Source organism: Myodes glareolus, chromosome 4 (genome assembly GCF_982192425.1).
Source record: "Myodes glareolus chromosome 4, mMyoGla1.1, whole genome shotgun sequence".
Lineage (NCBI taxonomy): Eukaryota > Metazoa > Chordata > Mammalia > Rodentia > Cricetidae > Myodes > Myodes glareolus.
This window is the reverse complement of record NC_142029.1, coordinates 30,491,377-30,509,628: the sequence shown is the minus strand read 5'-3', so window position 1 is coordinate 30,509,628 and position 18,252 is coordinate 30,491,377. Positions and strand designations below refer to the sequence as shown.

Sequence of the window (18,252 nt, the reverse complement as noted above, 5' to 3'; positions counted from 1 at the left end):
CAAAACCTCAATACTGTAGGCAGGAAAGGCAAACAAGCATTATGGGGGTGATTTCTGGAAGCCATTCCTATGCAAAGTGGAGAATATTACTTTTTTTTTTTAGCCCACAATCTTACACCAACATCAGAACTGTTTCTCTTCCCTCATCCCTTCGACGGCTTTCCTTTTCACTTGGGTAAACTTTTGTTTTCGTCCCTTGAGGCTTTTTACGGACACTTTCCCACTGTGCACTGTGTTGGTCTCTAGTGTTTGTGTAATACACTCCATCATGCTGGTATCTCGTAATTTATGGCCGGTTCCTTTCGTGCGAGGCATTAGGGTTATTTCCATTTTCTCTCTATTATAAATAATGGAAGCAAGAACATCTTTCTGCGCACAGCTTTTTTCCTGTGTGTGAGTTATATCCTTAGGACAAATTCCCAGGAGTGGGATTAGTGGGTCAAAGGGTCTGAGCAGCTTTATGGCTCTTAATATTTATTGCTAGATCGCCTGAAGGGTCATTCTAATTTGCAGTACCACCTGCAACACACGAGTGTCTGTCCCTCCCAGGCTTGCCAACCTCTTCAGGCACTTCTTTGGGGCAGATTTCAGGGGTATTAAGGCAACTTTCTGCTCTCTAATTTCTTTAGTTATTAGAAACCTTAAGTGTGTTTATCTGGTTCTATTTTCTATGGCTGGCTTTTCTTTCCATGGGGTGGTGCGTCTTGATATCCCATGAGATTGAAAATACCTTATAATAAAAATGTCAGTTGACAGAATGACCACCTGGCATGCAGGAGGGCCTGGGTTTGATCCCCAGCACAGCATAAAACTAAGTGTGATGGTGCAGCCTGTAAGCCTAGCAGGAGGGTCGAGTGTTTGAGGTTATAAGCTGCAAAGAGAGTTTGAGGCCAGCCTGGGTTAGAGACTCAGCCTCAAAATGAAGGAAAAAGCATTCAGTTCACCCAGCACAAAGAGAATATCACTAGGCTCTTTCCAGGTTCAACACACGACCCATTTGGCTACCTTGGTTTTCTTTACTCCTCTTTTCCCGTCTACTGTCTCCCATGGTAAAGCAAATCCTAGCTCATGTATGTAAGTTCCCTGCCTGATGCGCAGTGCGTGTCTAAGGCGTGCACTTGTTCTAAGATAATCATAACGCTGCCACCTCGCCGAACACAGTGTCAGTTCCTCAGTTTCAGCACCAGGGTGTGATACAGTTTTCCAGAGTCTTTTTGCTGCTGTTTTGTTCCAGCCGCCACACACATTCTTACACTTCTAAAGTTGGGGCTGGACAGACGGCTCAGAAGTTGGGAACACTGACTTTTCTTGCAGAGGACCCAGGTCTGATTCTCAGCGTCCATGTGACCATTCACCTTTTGTAACTTGAGCCCCAGAAGATCTGACGCCCTCTTCTGGCTTCTTTGGAGAGTCCACAGATATGGTGCACATAACATTTCAGGCAGAACATCCATACAACATAAAATTAACTAATTAAAATAAGTTTCTCAGATCAGTATGTAAGAGATCCTTATTTTTGAAGGTTGCCTAGACCTTCACTGGCAGGGTATAGGGTAGGATGTTCAACCAGTCACCTTATTGATGGAGTTGGTTTTGTGTTTTTGAAAACCAAAAGTCATACATCCAAGTCATTTATAATTTGTCCTATGTATCTTTGGGAGCTATGCCTAGAAACAGTCTTTTTGGATCGAGCGATGAGCATGCTTACACTCTTCCAGGTGTCCCCTGGTTCCCTTTCATGGGAGCTCTCTCACTTTGCACTGGGATTCTAGTAAATGAATGTCTGAATGCCTGAACACACAAGCTTGTTGGAAGCTTGTTGAGTCTGCATACCAGTCTCATTTTTGTTCAAGGCACGACCTGGCACAGAGTACCCCGTTTCTTGCTTTTGGAGACCCTCTGCTCTGTCCCAGGAAACAAGATGCCCGAATGAAAAGCCAAGAGGAGTCCATGGTGTGTCACATGATGTTACAGGTGTAATATGTGTTCCAAAGGTGACAGGGCAGCCCAGGTCTGCTCGTGGAGCCAGTCCTGCCTACTGTAGTCCTCATGAGCCTGTAGCCCTCTGAATTCCAGAATAACGTTAGTGATTCGTAGCCCCGAACAAATGTCTGACACCTGGTTGGTCAGGTACAAAAGTATTAAGAGAAGTAGCCAAATGTTTGAAATGTGGGTGCTTCATCAGTCCAACCTAGATCATCTCTATTGACTTGTTTGTGTCCGTCCTGAAGAAGACTCCATGAACTGTCCGGGGTGTTATCTACGCAGCACAGTCTGCGTGTGTGGAGGGGTTGATACATAAGCCTAACGGGATATCCCTGGGTATTCTGTTGCCAAAGATTCTCAGCTCAGCTGTGACCCAGAAAGCAGAATCCATATTGAAGGGCTGGGATATAGCTCAGTGGGTAGAATGCTTATCTGACGTGCACAGAGTTCAGTCCCAACACCCCATAAAACAGATGTGGTGGTACAAACCTAAAATACCAGCACTCAGGAGGTGGAGGCAAGAAGATCAGAGGTTCAAGGTCACGTCCAGCTATATAGCAAGTAGAGACCAGCCTGAGATACACGAGACCCACCCTGCCTCAAAAAGAAAGAATAAATAAATCTAAAAGGAATCTGCACATAGGTTCTATGTAAGCCAGCGGAAGTATTTCTGCCCACTGATTGATTCCCTTGCAGTCGTATGGTTCTGCATTTTCGTCTGACAATTTTCCTCTTGTCTCTTTCTAGATTGAATCATTAAAGAAAAAAGTGCAGCAGAAGCAGCTCCTAATCTTGCAGCTTCTGGAAAAAATCTCTTTCCTGGAAGGCGAGGTAAGCGGCTACGGCTCTCTCAAGTTGGTGTCTTCCCGGCCATTAAATTTTATGTTGCTGATCCTGCTGTGGACACTTAATTAAAAATATGGCTATTTCCTGGCCTTATAAAATGGATTGAAGGTTAACTGCCAGCTCTGCAAAGGAGCTCTGACAGCTCTTTTTTCTCTACCCTTTCCCATCCCCACGCTTCAGCCTGCTACTTGTGGCTGCGTTTTCAAATAGTGTGTCTTCTTTAAGAATTCTCTAGGCAAGTCTGGTAAGCTGTCAGTACTCACGAGTGTATAGCACTTTTCAATTTGTGAATGATCTATGCAAAACGTCCCTCCCATGATTTTCTTGGCAACTTTTAAAATGTCTAGGGAAGGATTGTGATTTCTGTGTGAAATGGAAGGGGGGGGGGGGAAAGGGAGAGGCAGCATCACCCGGCTATGAAAACCCGGTTGGAGATCAGACTCCCAATCCAACGCTTGTCTTCTGTTAACTTCGCGCAAACTGTTTTAGAGGTGACTTAGCTCCACCTGCAACCTGAAGTTGCTTCATAGTCTTGCCACTGGCCTTTTGAAAGGCATTTGGGGGATTTTGTGGCAGTTCCAGGGAAAGAAATTATGAGCTGGAAGACTCTTAGGAGGCTGGGTATTAATAGAAGGAGCCAAAATCCATTTTCCCTGTAGGCTCTTTATTAAGAACTTGGCATTGAGCCTTTGTCTCCTTCGGCTCCATGAAGAGCGGGTTTGCCAAGCACCTGTCCTTGTCGCTGCCCCCTCTCTGTGGTCCTTCCCCCATGAGACAGTCCAGGACACAACAGTGAAGCCAGAAGAAAAGTAGGGTGACATTTCTTGGGTGCCTAGTGTGTGCTGGGTGTTTGCTGGTTCCTTTCCACATAGGCACAAAGAATGGAATCAAATCTATCCTGGTGAAGCACTGGACTGCTTATTGACTGAGTAAGCAGGAAGGTACCTTATCTCCACAAAGGAATCATAGCTATGCCTGTGGGGGACAGTGTGGGACAGTCCCCCGAGATACGTAGAAAATGCCTGGAGAAATGGATCAGCAGTCAAAGGCTAGGATCACAACCAAAACTATAAAGAAATGCCTGGCATGCTGAGTTGAGAGCTCTGCTCTTAGATTAATGAAAGAGCTGTCCTCTGGATAAATTATGTATCCCTGTTTTAAAGATAAGGGACTGAGTTTCAGGAAAATCTTTTTCTGCCTACACTTACGGTAGAGATTGTGTGTCTGAATCTAGAACTTACCTCCTTGGTGCATGCTTGCACACATGGTGAGCCAGATCATCATTTACTTTGATGGTGGGACTGCCTATGGCTTCCATAACCAGGAGTCTCCATGACCCCTAGGGACCTGGAGATTCATAAGTCTAGGGACCCATAAGTCTCAGTGTCTTAAAGCTGAGTAAATGGATATTTTTCTGTTTCTGCTCATGTCTTGTCCTCCTTGGTCACGGGACCCAGCATCAACTTTTATTTATTTATTTTTTAAAGACAGTATCTCCAGTAACCTAGACTGGCCCCAAACCCTGTATGTAGCCAGGGGTGACCTTGGCACATGCTTTTCTGTCTCCACCTAATAATTACAAGGTTACAGGTATGCGCTGCCTCCCCTGCTTTCTGCAGCCGTAGCCCTGTATGTACTGGGGGTGGAGGTGCAGGTGCACACGTTCCCTGGTGACAGCCAAGAGTCCCTGGAAGAGGTCTGTTGTCAGAAGATGGGGAAGAGATGCTGACAGAGACAGGAGCTCACCCCAGAGGGTCCCCCATTGTGTTTCTGTCTGTGGTGCTCCCATGTTTTCCGGTAGACCATTAAGTATCCAGGGCAGTGCTGTGCATAGAGTGGGAGTTGCAAATGTATGCTTTGCTGAATGCTCAGACGATTCGGCTCAACTCATGGTTTGGGCTTCTGAGACACGAAAATTGGAAGGCAATTCCAGGAGCCCCCGGTATAGAATGGGGGAGACGAGGCTGGGAAAGGAACTGACCTCTGTGGGCAGCTGAGGCTCATGCACTTGGGGGCTCTGGGATATAGTATGGAACTAGCTTGAGTTATCTCCAGCAGACTGAGCATTCGCTGACTCCACCAGATAGTGGCTAGGGTCTGCTCTTGGGGTTCTGGACGTTTGGCCACCTAGGTAGGATCATTTGCCTGTGGTGCTCACAGGAAACCCCAGGTAAAGACTGAGGAGGTGATGTGTGTATTGGGAGGCCATGAGCATCGGAGGGTGCAGGAGGGCCCTACAGTGTGAGCTACACCTATCTCAGAACACGACTGGGAATCCAGTCTTCCTTAAATATTTAAACACTGATTATAAAGCTCGTGAACTTTCCTTAAGTTATTTAAATCCAGGGCAAATATGGCCAGTTGCTCTGACCACTTTCCACATTGACCTTAAGTAGCAGACAAGCGTACAAAATGAGTCACATGAAAAACACGTCAATGCAGTTAGACGAAAGTATTCTAAAATATTAAATATCACAAATTTAACCCATTCTATCCTTATTTTTTACCTTCGTAAGGCTATTACTTTGTTTATTTGAGTACTGTATGTATATGTGTGTAGGCTAGAGGACAACAACCTTGAATGTCAATCCTCGGGAGAACAGTCTACCTTTTTGAGACAAGATTTCCCACTGGCATGGAATGTAAGTTAGGCAAGTAATGCAAGTAAGTTAGGCTGGTCGCCTGTCTCCAGTTCTCCAGAGTTGGGGTTACAGGCATATCCCATGATGCCCAGCTTTCTACATATTTAATTCTATATAAATATTTATATACATACGTGTGTGTGTGTGTGTGTGTGTGTGTGTGTGTGTGTGTGTGTGTGTTCTACTGACCTGTTCCTTGGTGGCTCTGGGTGATTACTGACATCAGTGAGTACCCTGTATCTAACTTGCTTGTGATTCTAAGTCGTTCTTCTGTGGGCTGTGGCCTGGGTACCTGACTCTCACTTCACTCTATTATTCTTTGCACAGAGGTGTTACAGACAGGCATATAATTAGCACACAATAAACTAGATGGCTTTTGAAAACCTTCCTAGGTTAAAAATATCTATTACATTTCTTACATAGCTTATAATCACCTCAGTTTTCTATTGTAAAATTATCTTAGATACTGATATAAAGACAACATCTAGTAATTTTCCTTATATGTTGCATATTAATTTTGCCTTTGGCATGATGAACAAAAGGTGTTTCTCAGACTCAGCTTGCTGCCATATCATAATGATTTTACAACCTCTATTTTTAAGCAATTTTCTCTTGCTATAAGAAAATGCCTAAGGTAGGTAAATAGCTGAAGAGCCTTGATTACATGTGTCTTTGCTTAGTCCTGCAAATGTCCTCAGGTCTATGGGGAGGGTATAGTTAGGAACCAGAGCTGACTCACAAGAGTTAGCTGTGTGCACCCAGACACATCTTAGTTCTTCACTCCGCGGCATCACATAAGACTCAGGCAGGCTCAGAACCAGGGCAGGATCAACCTGCTGTTGCATGGAGCCAAGGAGCCCTATAAATGATCAGATGTTTCCTTAAAGCATTCTGCGGGAGAAAACTGGGGAGAAAGCTCACTTGGGAAAGCGATCAGGAGGACCTGATTCAATCCCCAGAACCCACATAGCAGGCAGGGAGTGCTGACAGCTCCAAGACAGGCGATTCCCGGTGCTTTCTGTGCGGCCTATGTTCCTTAGTGAGCTCCAGGCCCACGAGGGACTGTGTCTCAAAAGACACGGTTGATAGTGCCTGGGAATGAGAGCTGACGTTGACCTCTCACCTCTGCGTTTACACAGTTGCAACTGTACATACAAAATCGAGATTTGTTTTGTGATTTTTTTTTTCTATTTGTCACTCAATGGCATAGTTCTCCAGCTTGAACTTTGCAGATGACAGTGTTGGGTTGCAATCTTAAGTTGCACGTATCTGATGGGAGGCTAGATTCTGATCCATGTTTCATCACTATCTGGGCATGAACATGAGTAGATCATTCCATCCGTGCCTTAGGCTCAGTGACTCCACCTTTCAAAAGGCAAGAGGAGGGAGAGCGAACTCATGTCACCTCTGGGATTGCTTTGATTTTCAATGTTGTCCCTCTCCTACCCCTGCAAGGCATTAGACAAGTAGTCCAGGGGAGCATTCGGTGCCGATCCTGGGTGCCTCATGTGTGGTGGTCTGCAATCTTCTTTCCCTTTCAAATAGAGAATATCAGTTACTCCTTGCTTTTATCATTCATTCTTAACTGTTGTTTAAAGTTACTAGGTTTTACGCGCACACACATCTCAAAAATAGATAACCAGATTCTCAAATTTCCTTTTTGCCTGGCTTTAGCCCATTCTGTTTTCTTCTTCCCCAAACACTTTTTTGTTTACCCGTCTTCTGGAGCAGAGATATTCCATTCCCTATTTCTGACATTTTAAGAAAATGTTTTGAGGCTGGGTAGATGGCTAAGTGGTTCAGAAAACTGTTACACTTGCAGCAGACTGGGGTTCAGTTCCAGGCACCTGTATCAGGTGACTCACAGGTACCGGTAACTCCAACTCCAGGGGATCTGATGCCTTCTTCTGGCCTTCTTTGGGCACCAGGCACACACTCCATGAATGCACAGACATGCAGGCAAACACTCACACACATAAAATGAAAGAGAACAAATCTCATAAAGAATGCCCTAAAGTCAGTCACATCAGAGGCCTGGTCTTCAGAGTGTCTATTCCTTTTGGACTGTGTTTTTTTTTCCTTCTGAAAATATGAACTTATGGTGGCATTGAAGAGCCATAGGAAACGATTCCAAAGTCAGGCTTGTGTCCACCCGTCCTTAACATCCACAGTACAGGGCACATGCCTTTCTATGTGTCTGGGGAACTCTACTAGGCATCTCATTAAGTTTCCTGGGTGGCACTGTAGCTGCAGCACCCTGCACATTGTTCCCCACATGCATGTTATTGGACATGTTCTTGTCTAGGTGTCTGAATAGCTCCTGGCCACTGGCCTGAGGGGAGCTGGGAGAGGAGGTGACTGCTGTGTGTGTGTGTGTGTGTGTGTGTGTGTGTGTGTGTGTGTGTGGTGTGTGGTGTGGTGTGTGGTTATATGTGTGTGGTGTATGGTGTGTGTGATGTGTGTGTGGTGTGTGTATGTTAATTTCCCCATATACTTAGAGGGACCAACCAGGTTCTTTTCTCTTCCTGGAGCATCCGTGAACTTCCCTGTCCTTACAAAGGTACTCATTACACATGCAAACACAAGGTGGTGGTGTTTGAAAGCGGGAAAGCCAGTCCATGGTCCTCAGCCCTAGATGCTTCTGCAGAGTTCAGTCGTTTCACTTCAGCTGGCTCACTACTTTTTATTAGTCTTTCCAACTTAGTCCAGCAATGTTCCAAACTGGTGTGCAGTTCATACACAATAAGCTACACAGCCTTATAAATGCTTCCTTGCTTCAAAATCAATAAAACGTTAGCAGAGCTTACAGAATCTTACTTTTCTATTATAAGATGATTTGGGGCTATTTCTTACTCTTTTCTCTTTGAGGCAGGGTCTCATGTAGCACAGGATCGCTTCAAACTCATAGCTAAGGGTGATCTTGAACTTCTGATCCCCTGTCTCTGCCACCATGTGCTGGAATCGGAAGTTTGTTCTGCCTTGCTGGGTTTTAATTTTGTTGCCTTTCCCCGCTCGCCTTCTTTTCTGTGGTTCCAGAAGCAGCACCATTAGGCCTTTAAACTGCAGCACAGTTCCATGAAGCTCTGCTAACTGATCTGTCTTTAACTCTTGTATGCATATGTGTGTGCATGCATGTGTGAGTGTTTGCGTGCATGCACATACACACACATGCCTATGTGGATATAAAGGCCAGATGCCTATGTTGGATGTTTTTCTTCAGCTCCCTCCACCTTATTTTACGTTTTAAGACAGGGATTTTCAATGATCCTGGATCTCACTGCTTTAATGAGAGTATCTGGCTGGTGAGTCCCCAGGCTTCTCCCTTATCTTCTTCCTGGCACTGACCTTTTTTATGTGGGTTCTGGGGACCAAACTCAGGTCTTCTTGCTTATAAGGCAAGCACTTCACCCACTGAACCATCTCCCAGCCCTAACTTCTTCTAATTGGATGCTTTCTATTAATGTACCTTTAGATGTATGAGTTCTTTCCTTTACCATCTCCCTGCTTTCCCTAAGTCTATGTAAGAAAACAACAACAACAACAATAATTGTAAATGTTGTACTTCTCTATTTTAATATTCCCAGTTGACTCTTTCATGGCTCTCTTCTTATTTTTTCTTTACTAGTTCATGTCTGTGGACATATTTTCTGTTATCCCTTGGTTATTATAGTTCGATGGATACATCAAATCCTTACCTGCAAAGTCTAGTATCACAGCCACATCAGGACCATTGTCTGTCCATCCCTGTTTCCCCAACAACAGGTCATATCTTCCTGACTTTTCATAGGCCATGTGACTTTGGATTCTAAGCCAGGCATTGTGAACCCTTTAATGTAGAGACTTTGGATCAGTTGTTCTCAACCTAATGCTGTAACCCTTTAATACAGTTCCTCATGTTGTAGTGATCTCCAACCATAAAATGATTTTCCTTGTTACTTCATACCTGTACCTTTGCTACTGTTATGAATTGTAATGAAACTATCTGTGTTTTCCAATGGTCTTAGACGACCCCTGTAAAAGGGTTGTTTGACCCAGGGAGTTACGACCCACAGGTTGAGAACCACTACTTTAGATTCTGTCTCATTGTTTTAAAGAGGAAGTGAAGAATTTTTTCCCTTCAAAGCAAATGAGTTTGTTTAGACCCAGCTACTTCCTGCTGTGCCTGTCATGGGTAAAGGCTCAGGTCACTTCTTTACCACTCAGATTCAAACTTCTTTTAGCTCAAGGTCTGCCAGAGCTCTGCTGAAGCCAGAACAGTGTGGGGTTTCCTGCTACTCTGATTCTCACTTTCCCATTTGTCTCATTGTCTTGGTGAGCTAAGGCTCCCTTTCTTGGCCAGAAGAGGGCGCCAGGTATCCTGGAGCTGAACCTACAGGTGGTTGTGAGCTGCCCAGCATGGGTGCTCACCTCTTTTGCTTTCCCCAGCCCTACTAGTGACTTCATTCCCTCTCGCCACTCTGATATATCCCCCTCTGGGTTCACTCTGATTACTTCATGAATGTTTTTGTAATGTTATGACATTGTTCTGTTCCCCAGCAAGACCAAGATCCACAGGGATGCACACTGTACTGTATTTAACTGTTCACTGACTTCCTTTAGGCTGTCTGTTATACAGAAAATACACATTATTTATTTTTTACTGATTTCACCCAATTTTCATGAGTATTAATTTTTAATTAATACTTCTGAGGGTATTTAATAATATACACAGAATCTCTATGAAATCAAACAAACTATTTTGGTGCCATCTGTTCACCCTTCCCTGCATACCAGTCTGGGCAAATTTGCTAACTCCATCTCTTATGCCTCCTGATGGTATATCCTCACCTAGTATTCCATGAAACCTTCAGTATTAAAGTCTTTGCACTGGAGAAGAATAGGCTATGGGAGCTGGAGTTGCAAGAAAGACCTCTTTGGCTTTTCTTTTTTCTTATAAATAGGAGATCCCCGGAGAGTATGCCCTGCCCCCATAAGCCAGCACCTTTCTTTCATTCTGAAGATTGGGTGACAGAGTGGGACCGCAGGTCTGTCATAGCTCATCAGTTGCCAGGGCATCATGAGCGCATTCTCTTTCTTTATACCATTTCCACGTATCAGGACCATGTGCAGAACAAGGTTTTACACAACAGCCCCATGGCATTGCTCATTCAGAGGAGAGCTGCTGAGTGACACCCCGCATCACTTCAAACTGAAGTCAGCTTCTGTTTCCTGGGACTTTTTTTAACCCTTTCCTTTAAAAAAGGTTTATTTTTATGTGTATGGGTGATTTATACATTTATTCAGTAAATTTTATCTTATATGTGTTAAATATCGAGTTTAGAGACTCCAGCCAAGAAAATAGATAGGTCCGTTATGGTTTTAAAATTGAGCCTGTCATTACCTCCCACTAAAATAGTTAAAACAATGCAAAACAAACTTGTTAAAAATCAGTAAGGAGTTGGAGAGATGTGTTGGAGCCCATGTGGCTCCAACACAAATATCTATTTTCCCTAACTGGTACAGAGGCGCAAGGAATAACCAGACACAGCTTACACCATTATTACGAAAAAGGGCATCTCAGGCTTCTTCCTCCTGAAGATCTCCCTACGTTTATTCTCCAAATATCTTTTATACCAAGACATAAACTGGGCGGGAAAATACATCATCATTCTGTCTCCTAGGTAACCAGGTTAATGGCCTTTTGCATCTACCTGTCTGCTGAGTATGCTAGCTGTCACATAGGCTTGAATTAGCATCTCTATAAGGCATCCTCTAAATTACAAAGAAAGGGAGCAGCCAACATCCTAACCTTTGTCAGGCAGAGACGGCCTGTCTGCAGGGCTATGTGATCACTTCGGATCGGCCCAAAGGCTTCAGAGCCTGGCTGCTACACCATAAAGAAATATGGCCTACAGAGATGGCTCCGCAGTTAAGAACACTTGCTGCTCTTGCAGAGGGCTCAGGTTCGGTTCCTAGCACCTATGTCAGACAGTTCACCACTGCCTGTAACTTCAGCTCCAGGGTAGCCAGAAGAAGGTGCTGGGTCCCCTGGATCTGGAATGAACTGAGCTAGCCCCATCCTCACCTTCAGCTCCAGGGTAGCCAGAAGAGGGTGCTGGGTCCCCTGAATTTGGAATGAGCTGAGCTAGTCCCATCCTCACCTTTGTTGCCCTCTGTCCTTCATTTACCCCATGGGGCACATTTCCAATTCCTGGGCATCTAATCATCAGTTTATGCAATGTTTGGCTCCATCTTTTAAAAAAAAAGCCATGAAAAGTATACAGAATGCTAATTTTAATCCCAAGGAGCTCATTCAAGTTTATATGTTTGAGATTCTGAATTTTTCCACACCTATGAAATACTAATTATCCAGTTATAGAGGCTTTTCCCACTAAATTAAATTAATAGACTTACTCATTTTACAACTGAGAAAGGGAGTGTTAAAAAAGTTGAGTTGCACTGTATTTAAAATGCCAAAAGTGTGATAAATGCCAGTAACTGCCCACTGTATGCGACTAGTTAAATAAATGCTGCACATCCATATACTAGGATACTGTGATTCGGTTTGTGTAGTTTGTTGACATAAAAGGAAAACTAGTGAATTTGGGAGAGAGCTACAACACATTGGGGTGTGTGTGTTCACACACATGCAATAGAGCTTGTGGAGAGGTCAGAAGACAGCATGTAGGGGTTGTTTCTCTTCTACCATACAGGCCCTGGGGTTCAAACGCAGGTCACCAGCCTTGGCGGCCATCACCTTTACCCACTGAGCCATCTCTCCATCCTGACAACGAATTGCTGACTGGAAAAAGCAGATTCTGCTCTAGACCAGCATGTGTTATGTTCATGTATGCACAGCTGACGGGCGTGTGTGTACACGTACTTTGTATAATGATGGAATCCGTGTAGCTCTTTAGCACCGACTCTGGAAGACACACGTTGAGACTCATGTCAGTGCTGCATGCTTGAATGACTAAAACTGCCTTCCTCTCATTTCTAGAACAATGAACTACAAAGCCGGTTGGACTATTTGACAGAAACTCAGCCCAAAACTGAAGTGGAGACCAGAGAAATTGGAGTGGGCTGCGATCTTCTGCCCAGGTAGTTGGGAATTTCCTGTTCTGTCGAAAATCCTTCTTTGACTTAAGAAAGCTATTTCACTGCGCTGTGATGAAGAGCGTCGAATTCTTCCTCTGAAAAACACAGCTCTAGAGCTAAGCGGTGACTTCTGAGTAGGCAGAGGGATTGTGTGGGTGGAGGAAAAAGTGAAGGAGAGACTGAGGAAGCCATAACTCTCAGTTACTGCTGGCCTTTGCTCTCTCTGTGTCTCTCTCTCTCTCTGTGTCTCTCTCTCTCTTTGTCTCTCTCTCTCTCTCTCTGTCTCTCTCATTCATTCATTCTTCATTCAGCAAATTGTGGCAAACAGGTTGCAGAGAGAAATGAGATTGGTTTCTGCCCCAGAGAAGCAGATGGAGGAGGAACAGGCTATAGGAAGGCCTTAATTACCATATTAGAGGGGTGTGCTGGGTACCTTCAGAGGGAGCATCCAAATGAGGACCAAAATTCATTCATCCTTTAGTACCATAGCTGATATATCCAGACAACTTGACTTATGCCAGAGTCATCTGAGAGGAAGGAGCCTCAGCTGAGAAAAAGCCTCCAGAAGATCAATTAGTGATTGATGGGGAAGGGCCCAGCCTATTGTGGATGGAGCCACCTCTGGGCTGGTGGTCCTGAGTTTTTTAAGAAAACAGGCTGAGCAGGCCAGTAAGCAGCACTCCTCTGTGGCTTCTGCCCCAGCTCCTACCTCTAAATTACTATGCAGTTTGAGTTCCTGTCCTGACTTCTTTTAATGATGAACAATGATGTGGAAGTATAATCCAAATGAACCCTTTCCTTCGCCAGTGGCTTTGGTCAATGTGTTTCATCACAGCAATGAGAACCCCGACTCTTCCTTTGACCACCCAGCTTCGTTACCAGGCTAGAGGGCTGACCTGTTCATTGTTCAACTGCTCCCCACAGCGAAGTCTGTGTTCTGCTTAGTCACAGTTGATTTAGAGGCCTGCTTGACTGACACAAGCTTACCATGGCGGGGGGGGGGGGGGTGTTCAGTTGTGCTCAGCCAAGAGGATGTGACTATATATTAATGGTCATGGTTATTAATACTCTGTGGCTAATGATTTAGGTCATCAAGATCATGAAGTGGCAAGTTCTGGTGTCGTGAGAACAAGAAAGGACTCGAGTGTGGGCATTGTGCTATGCTAGAAAACAGTGATCCAGAAAATACGTCAGAACTTAGGACCTTTAATAGTGACATCTGGTGGGAAAGAGTGTCAGCCAATTGCCCATCTGGGATGCGGGATGCCCAGGTCTGGTCCTCTTGCCCACCTGTAACCTGGCATCGAGGAGTTCTTTCTTGGATGAGGCCTTGGCCTCCAAGTCTGTAAAGTCAGCGGGTGGCTGGACCACGTGTCTCCAGCATCACTAATGTGGCACAGTGAGACCTCATTTCCCCACTGTGACTGATGGGCTCTTGTTGATTACATCCAGCCATTTGCCATTGTCAAAGAACTTACTAGCAGCACCGCCGAACCTTCTTTGCCAATTTCCTGGTTTCCAGGTAAACGAGGCAGTTTCACCATTCTAATATAATTAACAGCAAATGCCTTTTTAAAAAGATAAGCGTACATAAAGTAGGCTCGGCATCTCACCAACATATAACAAAGTCTACTCGATGAAAATATAACCGAAAGAATGAATGATGGCATTCAGGGACCCTTTTTGAAATACGAGTAATTTGGCCATTTCCCTCTTTCTCAGGCTTTTCAGAGACCAAGTGTCTCAGATCACTCTAATTCCCCACATCATAAATCTTGTTTGGCCAAGACGGGCACAAAACCATGTCTGAAACCAATAAATTGTTTGTTTTCTGATTCCCACATTTTGGCTCAAAACAAGCTTTTCAATTTGTACACCCAAGGATGGCCGGGGGCGAACTTTTATGGCTACGTTATGAAACCACAAAACAGTTTTCATAATGGAAGTGCTGACAGACCCTTAACTTATGGCCACGGTGAACCTGGAAGGCACGTCAGAATAGAAAGGCAGCTTTTCCATAAATGTAGCATTTGGGTTTCCCTCAGGATCCATTGCTGCACTTTAACTGCTTAGGTCAGTCAGCGGAGGAAATGAAAACTACATAACCGCATTTCCGAAAGGGCAGAATAATATTTCACCCGTTTCCTCTCAAATATTTATGAAGTGCCTACTATGTGAAAAGCGCCCCCAGGTCATAGGGGTGAGGAGACAGAGCTTCTGAGCTGTCCCGAGGCAGGGTTTCCACCTGGCTTAGAAAGGATTTGCCCTGTTGCTGGGGCTTCTGGGGAGACCTTGGGGATGGTGGGTGGCGAGGATTATTGAGATGCTAGCTGGGGAACATCTTCCCTCCCCACAACCTTCTTAGTACCAACAAACTACACCCAACACTTAGTTCTAAATGTTAGATTCTAAGGAAGACTGTCTTAAATAGAGGCCTATGGGTGAAAATAGATCCCAACCCCATAGTCTAGATGAATCCTACATTTCAAAGGAAACAAATTGGAAGTCCAGAGAAAAAAAGCAACTCACCAGAAACTGCACAGTCAGAGTTGAAGACCAAGTTTCTGAGGCTGTGTGCGGCCAGTTATAGCCACAGTTTGAGTTCCTTGCACCCATGCTGGGTGACTCACAGCCACCTCTAACTCCAGCTCCAGGGGTTCCAATGCCCTCATCTGGCTTCTGCAAGTACTGTACTCATGTGTACAAACACAGAAACAGATATACCGAGACACACAGACACACAAACACACACAGTGCTTTAAGTAGCTACGGCTACTATTACTAAACCAAAATTCTGATTTTGAGATGTAAAACACTGTATCCTATATATAATGTATAATATATATTATACATTAATTTGGGTTTGCTAAGGCGATTTTGTTAATTTTATAGGTAGCTACTATCATTGGTCGGAAGCCTAGTCAAGGATATAGAGCTTTAGTGTGCATGGGCATCTTCAGTTAAACCCCCTAGACACTGTGTCAAAGGGCGGAGGGCCTGGGGGGTAATAAGCACTATGCCAGCTGAGACACAAAAGTGATCCCTGTGTGTTCCAGGCACTGCAGGTGCTCCCTGTGGGGAGCAGGAGCCTCCAGCTCCCTCCCTCCCTCTCTGCTCACACCTGTAGGTGCTGGGGTGCTTGCTGCTGCTCCCAGAGGACTCTTCTGGAATTTTGTCACGCTGAAAAACAAAATTGCAACGACCTCTTCTTTAGTCATAGCGGCGCTAACCCCTTTCTAAAGCACCCCTTCGCTCTGCCCCCTTTTCTGCCAACATGGTGAATGCCTAGGAACGGGGATCCAGCGTGCCTCCCCTGGTCTGGGGTATTAGTCACCTGATGGCTGCTGTAGTGAAATACCTGAGGTTAATTAGAAAGAGAGTTGTGTACTGTGTTGACTCAGTTTATTCCAGAATCTTTCCGTGAGGGCACTGCATGGTGGAGCAAAGCTGTTTACACCATGACCCAGGAGACAGAAATAAAAGAGCTGAGACTAGGGGTCCACAACCCCCTTGAAAGATACTCCCCTGTTACCCAAGACTTTCCTATGAGGCCACCCTCCTATGGGTCCTGTCACCTTCTAGCAGTGCCCCAACAGGGCCCAAGCTTTTGATTCCTGGACGTCTTTGGAAAACAAGATCCTAAATACAGTAGGGTCTTGTATTTAGTTCGTGTTTAATAAACATCTTAGGGGTGAATAAGTGAAGTCTGCACCGAGTGGGGATTTAGGCAGCTTGCTGTGTTAAATGTGGTTTGTTTATTTAGTAGCGGGCTTAGAAGCAGCAGCACTGGCCCATGCTTTGCCGCTTGCATTGGTCATCAGGTGTGCGAGCGAAAGGTTTGTTCCTTTTCCTAGTCATGGTCTCCCTGAGACGTGCTCAGAACGGTCCTGAAGGATAGCCATTCAATCCATCCTTGTGCAGTTCCGTCTCCCTAGAGTGTTCAACAGCTCTGAGCATTTGTTTGGACAGCTTCAACACTGATCTAGGCGGAATGATGCTGGCCTCTCACTCAATAGGAGTAAAGCAGCTCTCCCTGCCCTCCTGGCCTGTCCTCCATCTTCCTCCACGGCGTGTGCCTCATTCCCCTCAGTGCACCTCGTGATTCTGTCTTGGTTTCAGTCATTTCTACCAAGACTGCACCGGGTCATAGTGTTGCCTTCCCTCCCTGTGGCTGAGCCTTGCTGGAACACAAGCCCTCAATCTGTACTGCTCCTGGAGTCCTCCGGCTGGTGGCTGTTTGGTCCTCTACAGACCATTCCCAAACTAAGTGTATCGGCCTTTTCTCCAAAGTCAGTTCTTACAAGTGGTTAAGATGCCTGCTTGTGTGTTAGACCTGGATCTGTATCTCGGATTTGCCACCTGCCTTTCGTGTGACTTTGAGGAAAATTCTAAATTCTTTGAGTTTCTGTTTCTTCACCTTGGAAGGGAAATTTGATGGGGGAGGCTGAGGCAGGAGGATTGTAGCGAGGCCACATAGTGAGACCTGTTTTTAAAACCAAAAACAAAAGTAAAGAAAGGAAGAAGGGGAGATTTGGTGGTCGGTGCTGTGTCAAGAATTTTCTCTGCTGGGGGTGGAGCACTAGGTTACATCTGACCCCCCCTTCATAAGGTCCCAGTGACAATCCAAAGCTCTGTCCCTCCAGAGTTTCGCCTGAGGAACCAGTGAGTCTATTGGGCCTCCTTACAGAGATGGGGGAGGGATTCCTCATAGGAACATGGGTGACCCCAGGCAGCAACAGTAGAAAGTCCTTACCCAGCATGTGTGATGGTTTCCCCATAGCCACACAGATGGAGTCACCTTCTCCTAGTTCTCCCGAGCCTGTATACTCCAGCTCCAACCCCAAGACCCTGAGGACACTATCGACTAGAGAAAAGCTGAATGCAGCTGGTTAGGAAAATGTTTGGATACTCAGCGGAAGGACTGTGACCCTCCTGCCACCCCCTCCTGTAAGGAAGACCAGTAGTCAACCATCCCAGTTGTGATGGTCATGTGCCGACAGGCACAGCGGAACCCACGAAGATGGTGGCTATTTGGCTGTGATAGTGTTCCTGGGCAGCACCCCGAAAGCTGGCTTCCAAGTGGACAGCTAAGAAACGCAGGGCACCCAGCCCAGGCACTTGCATGTCCATCATCTGCAAATGGATCCACCATTTTCCAGCGATCTACAGTTGAGCTGTAGCTCAGCCATGGTTGATTTGCCTGTGGGCTCACTTACTTGCCTGTGCTATCACTTTCCTTCTGGGTGACCTCAGAAAGACCCTTTCCTTCCTCTCTCCAGCCTGCCTGACGGCCATCTTTCCTCCTTGTCTCTAGTTTTCTGGCCTGCTGCTCCTCCTCTGTCTCATCCTTGGGTGGCATTTATTTCTAGTGGACGAGGATCTCATCGTGGAATGAAAATATGAAGCATGACTCACTGTGAGTTCAAGAGTCTTAAACACCCAGTTTTGGTTTTTAAGAATGAATTCAGTTTGGAAAGCATGATAGATATTAATTAGTCACTGAGAATTATTTAAGGTCATCTGGCCTCTGAGTACAGAGAAAAAAGAAGAATGAACAATGAGACTTTTCTTTCTTCTGCTCCGTAATGAATTGAAACATGGTTTCCAGTAAACTTAGTTACTTTTTTAAAAAATTAGATTTATTTTTAGTTTTTTGGATATATTTATTTTATTTCACGTGTTTGAGTGTTTTGCCTGCATG

General features: G+C 45.1%; 1 protein-coding gene across 2 annotated transcripts in view; it reads left to right on the top strand.

Moving 5' to 3' along the window:
- Myzap (myocardial zonula adherens protein) overlaps positions 1–18,252 on the top strand; it is a 90,156-nt gene that overhangs the window by 65,287 nt on the left and 6,617 nt on the right. The window contains exons 11-13 of one of the 2 annotated variants that reach the window (XM_048423262.3): positions 2,734–2,817; positions 12,454–12,554; positions 17,866–17,967. In XM_048423262.3, coding sequence (XP_048279219.2) covers positions 2,734–2,817; positions 12,454–12,554; positions 17,866–17,920 — 240 coding nt within the window. In that variant the 3' untranslated portion in view covers positions 17,921–17,967. The remainder of the gene's footprint in view (positions 1–2,733; positions 2,818–12,453; positions 12,555–17,865; positions 17,968–18,252) is intronic. The other variant, XM_048423261.3, reaches the window with a different exon arrangement.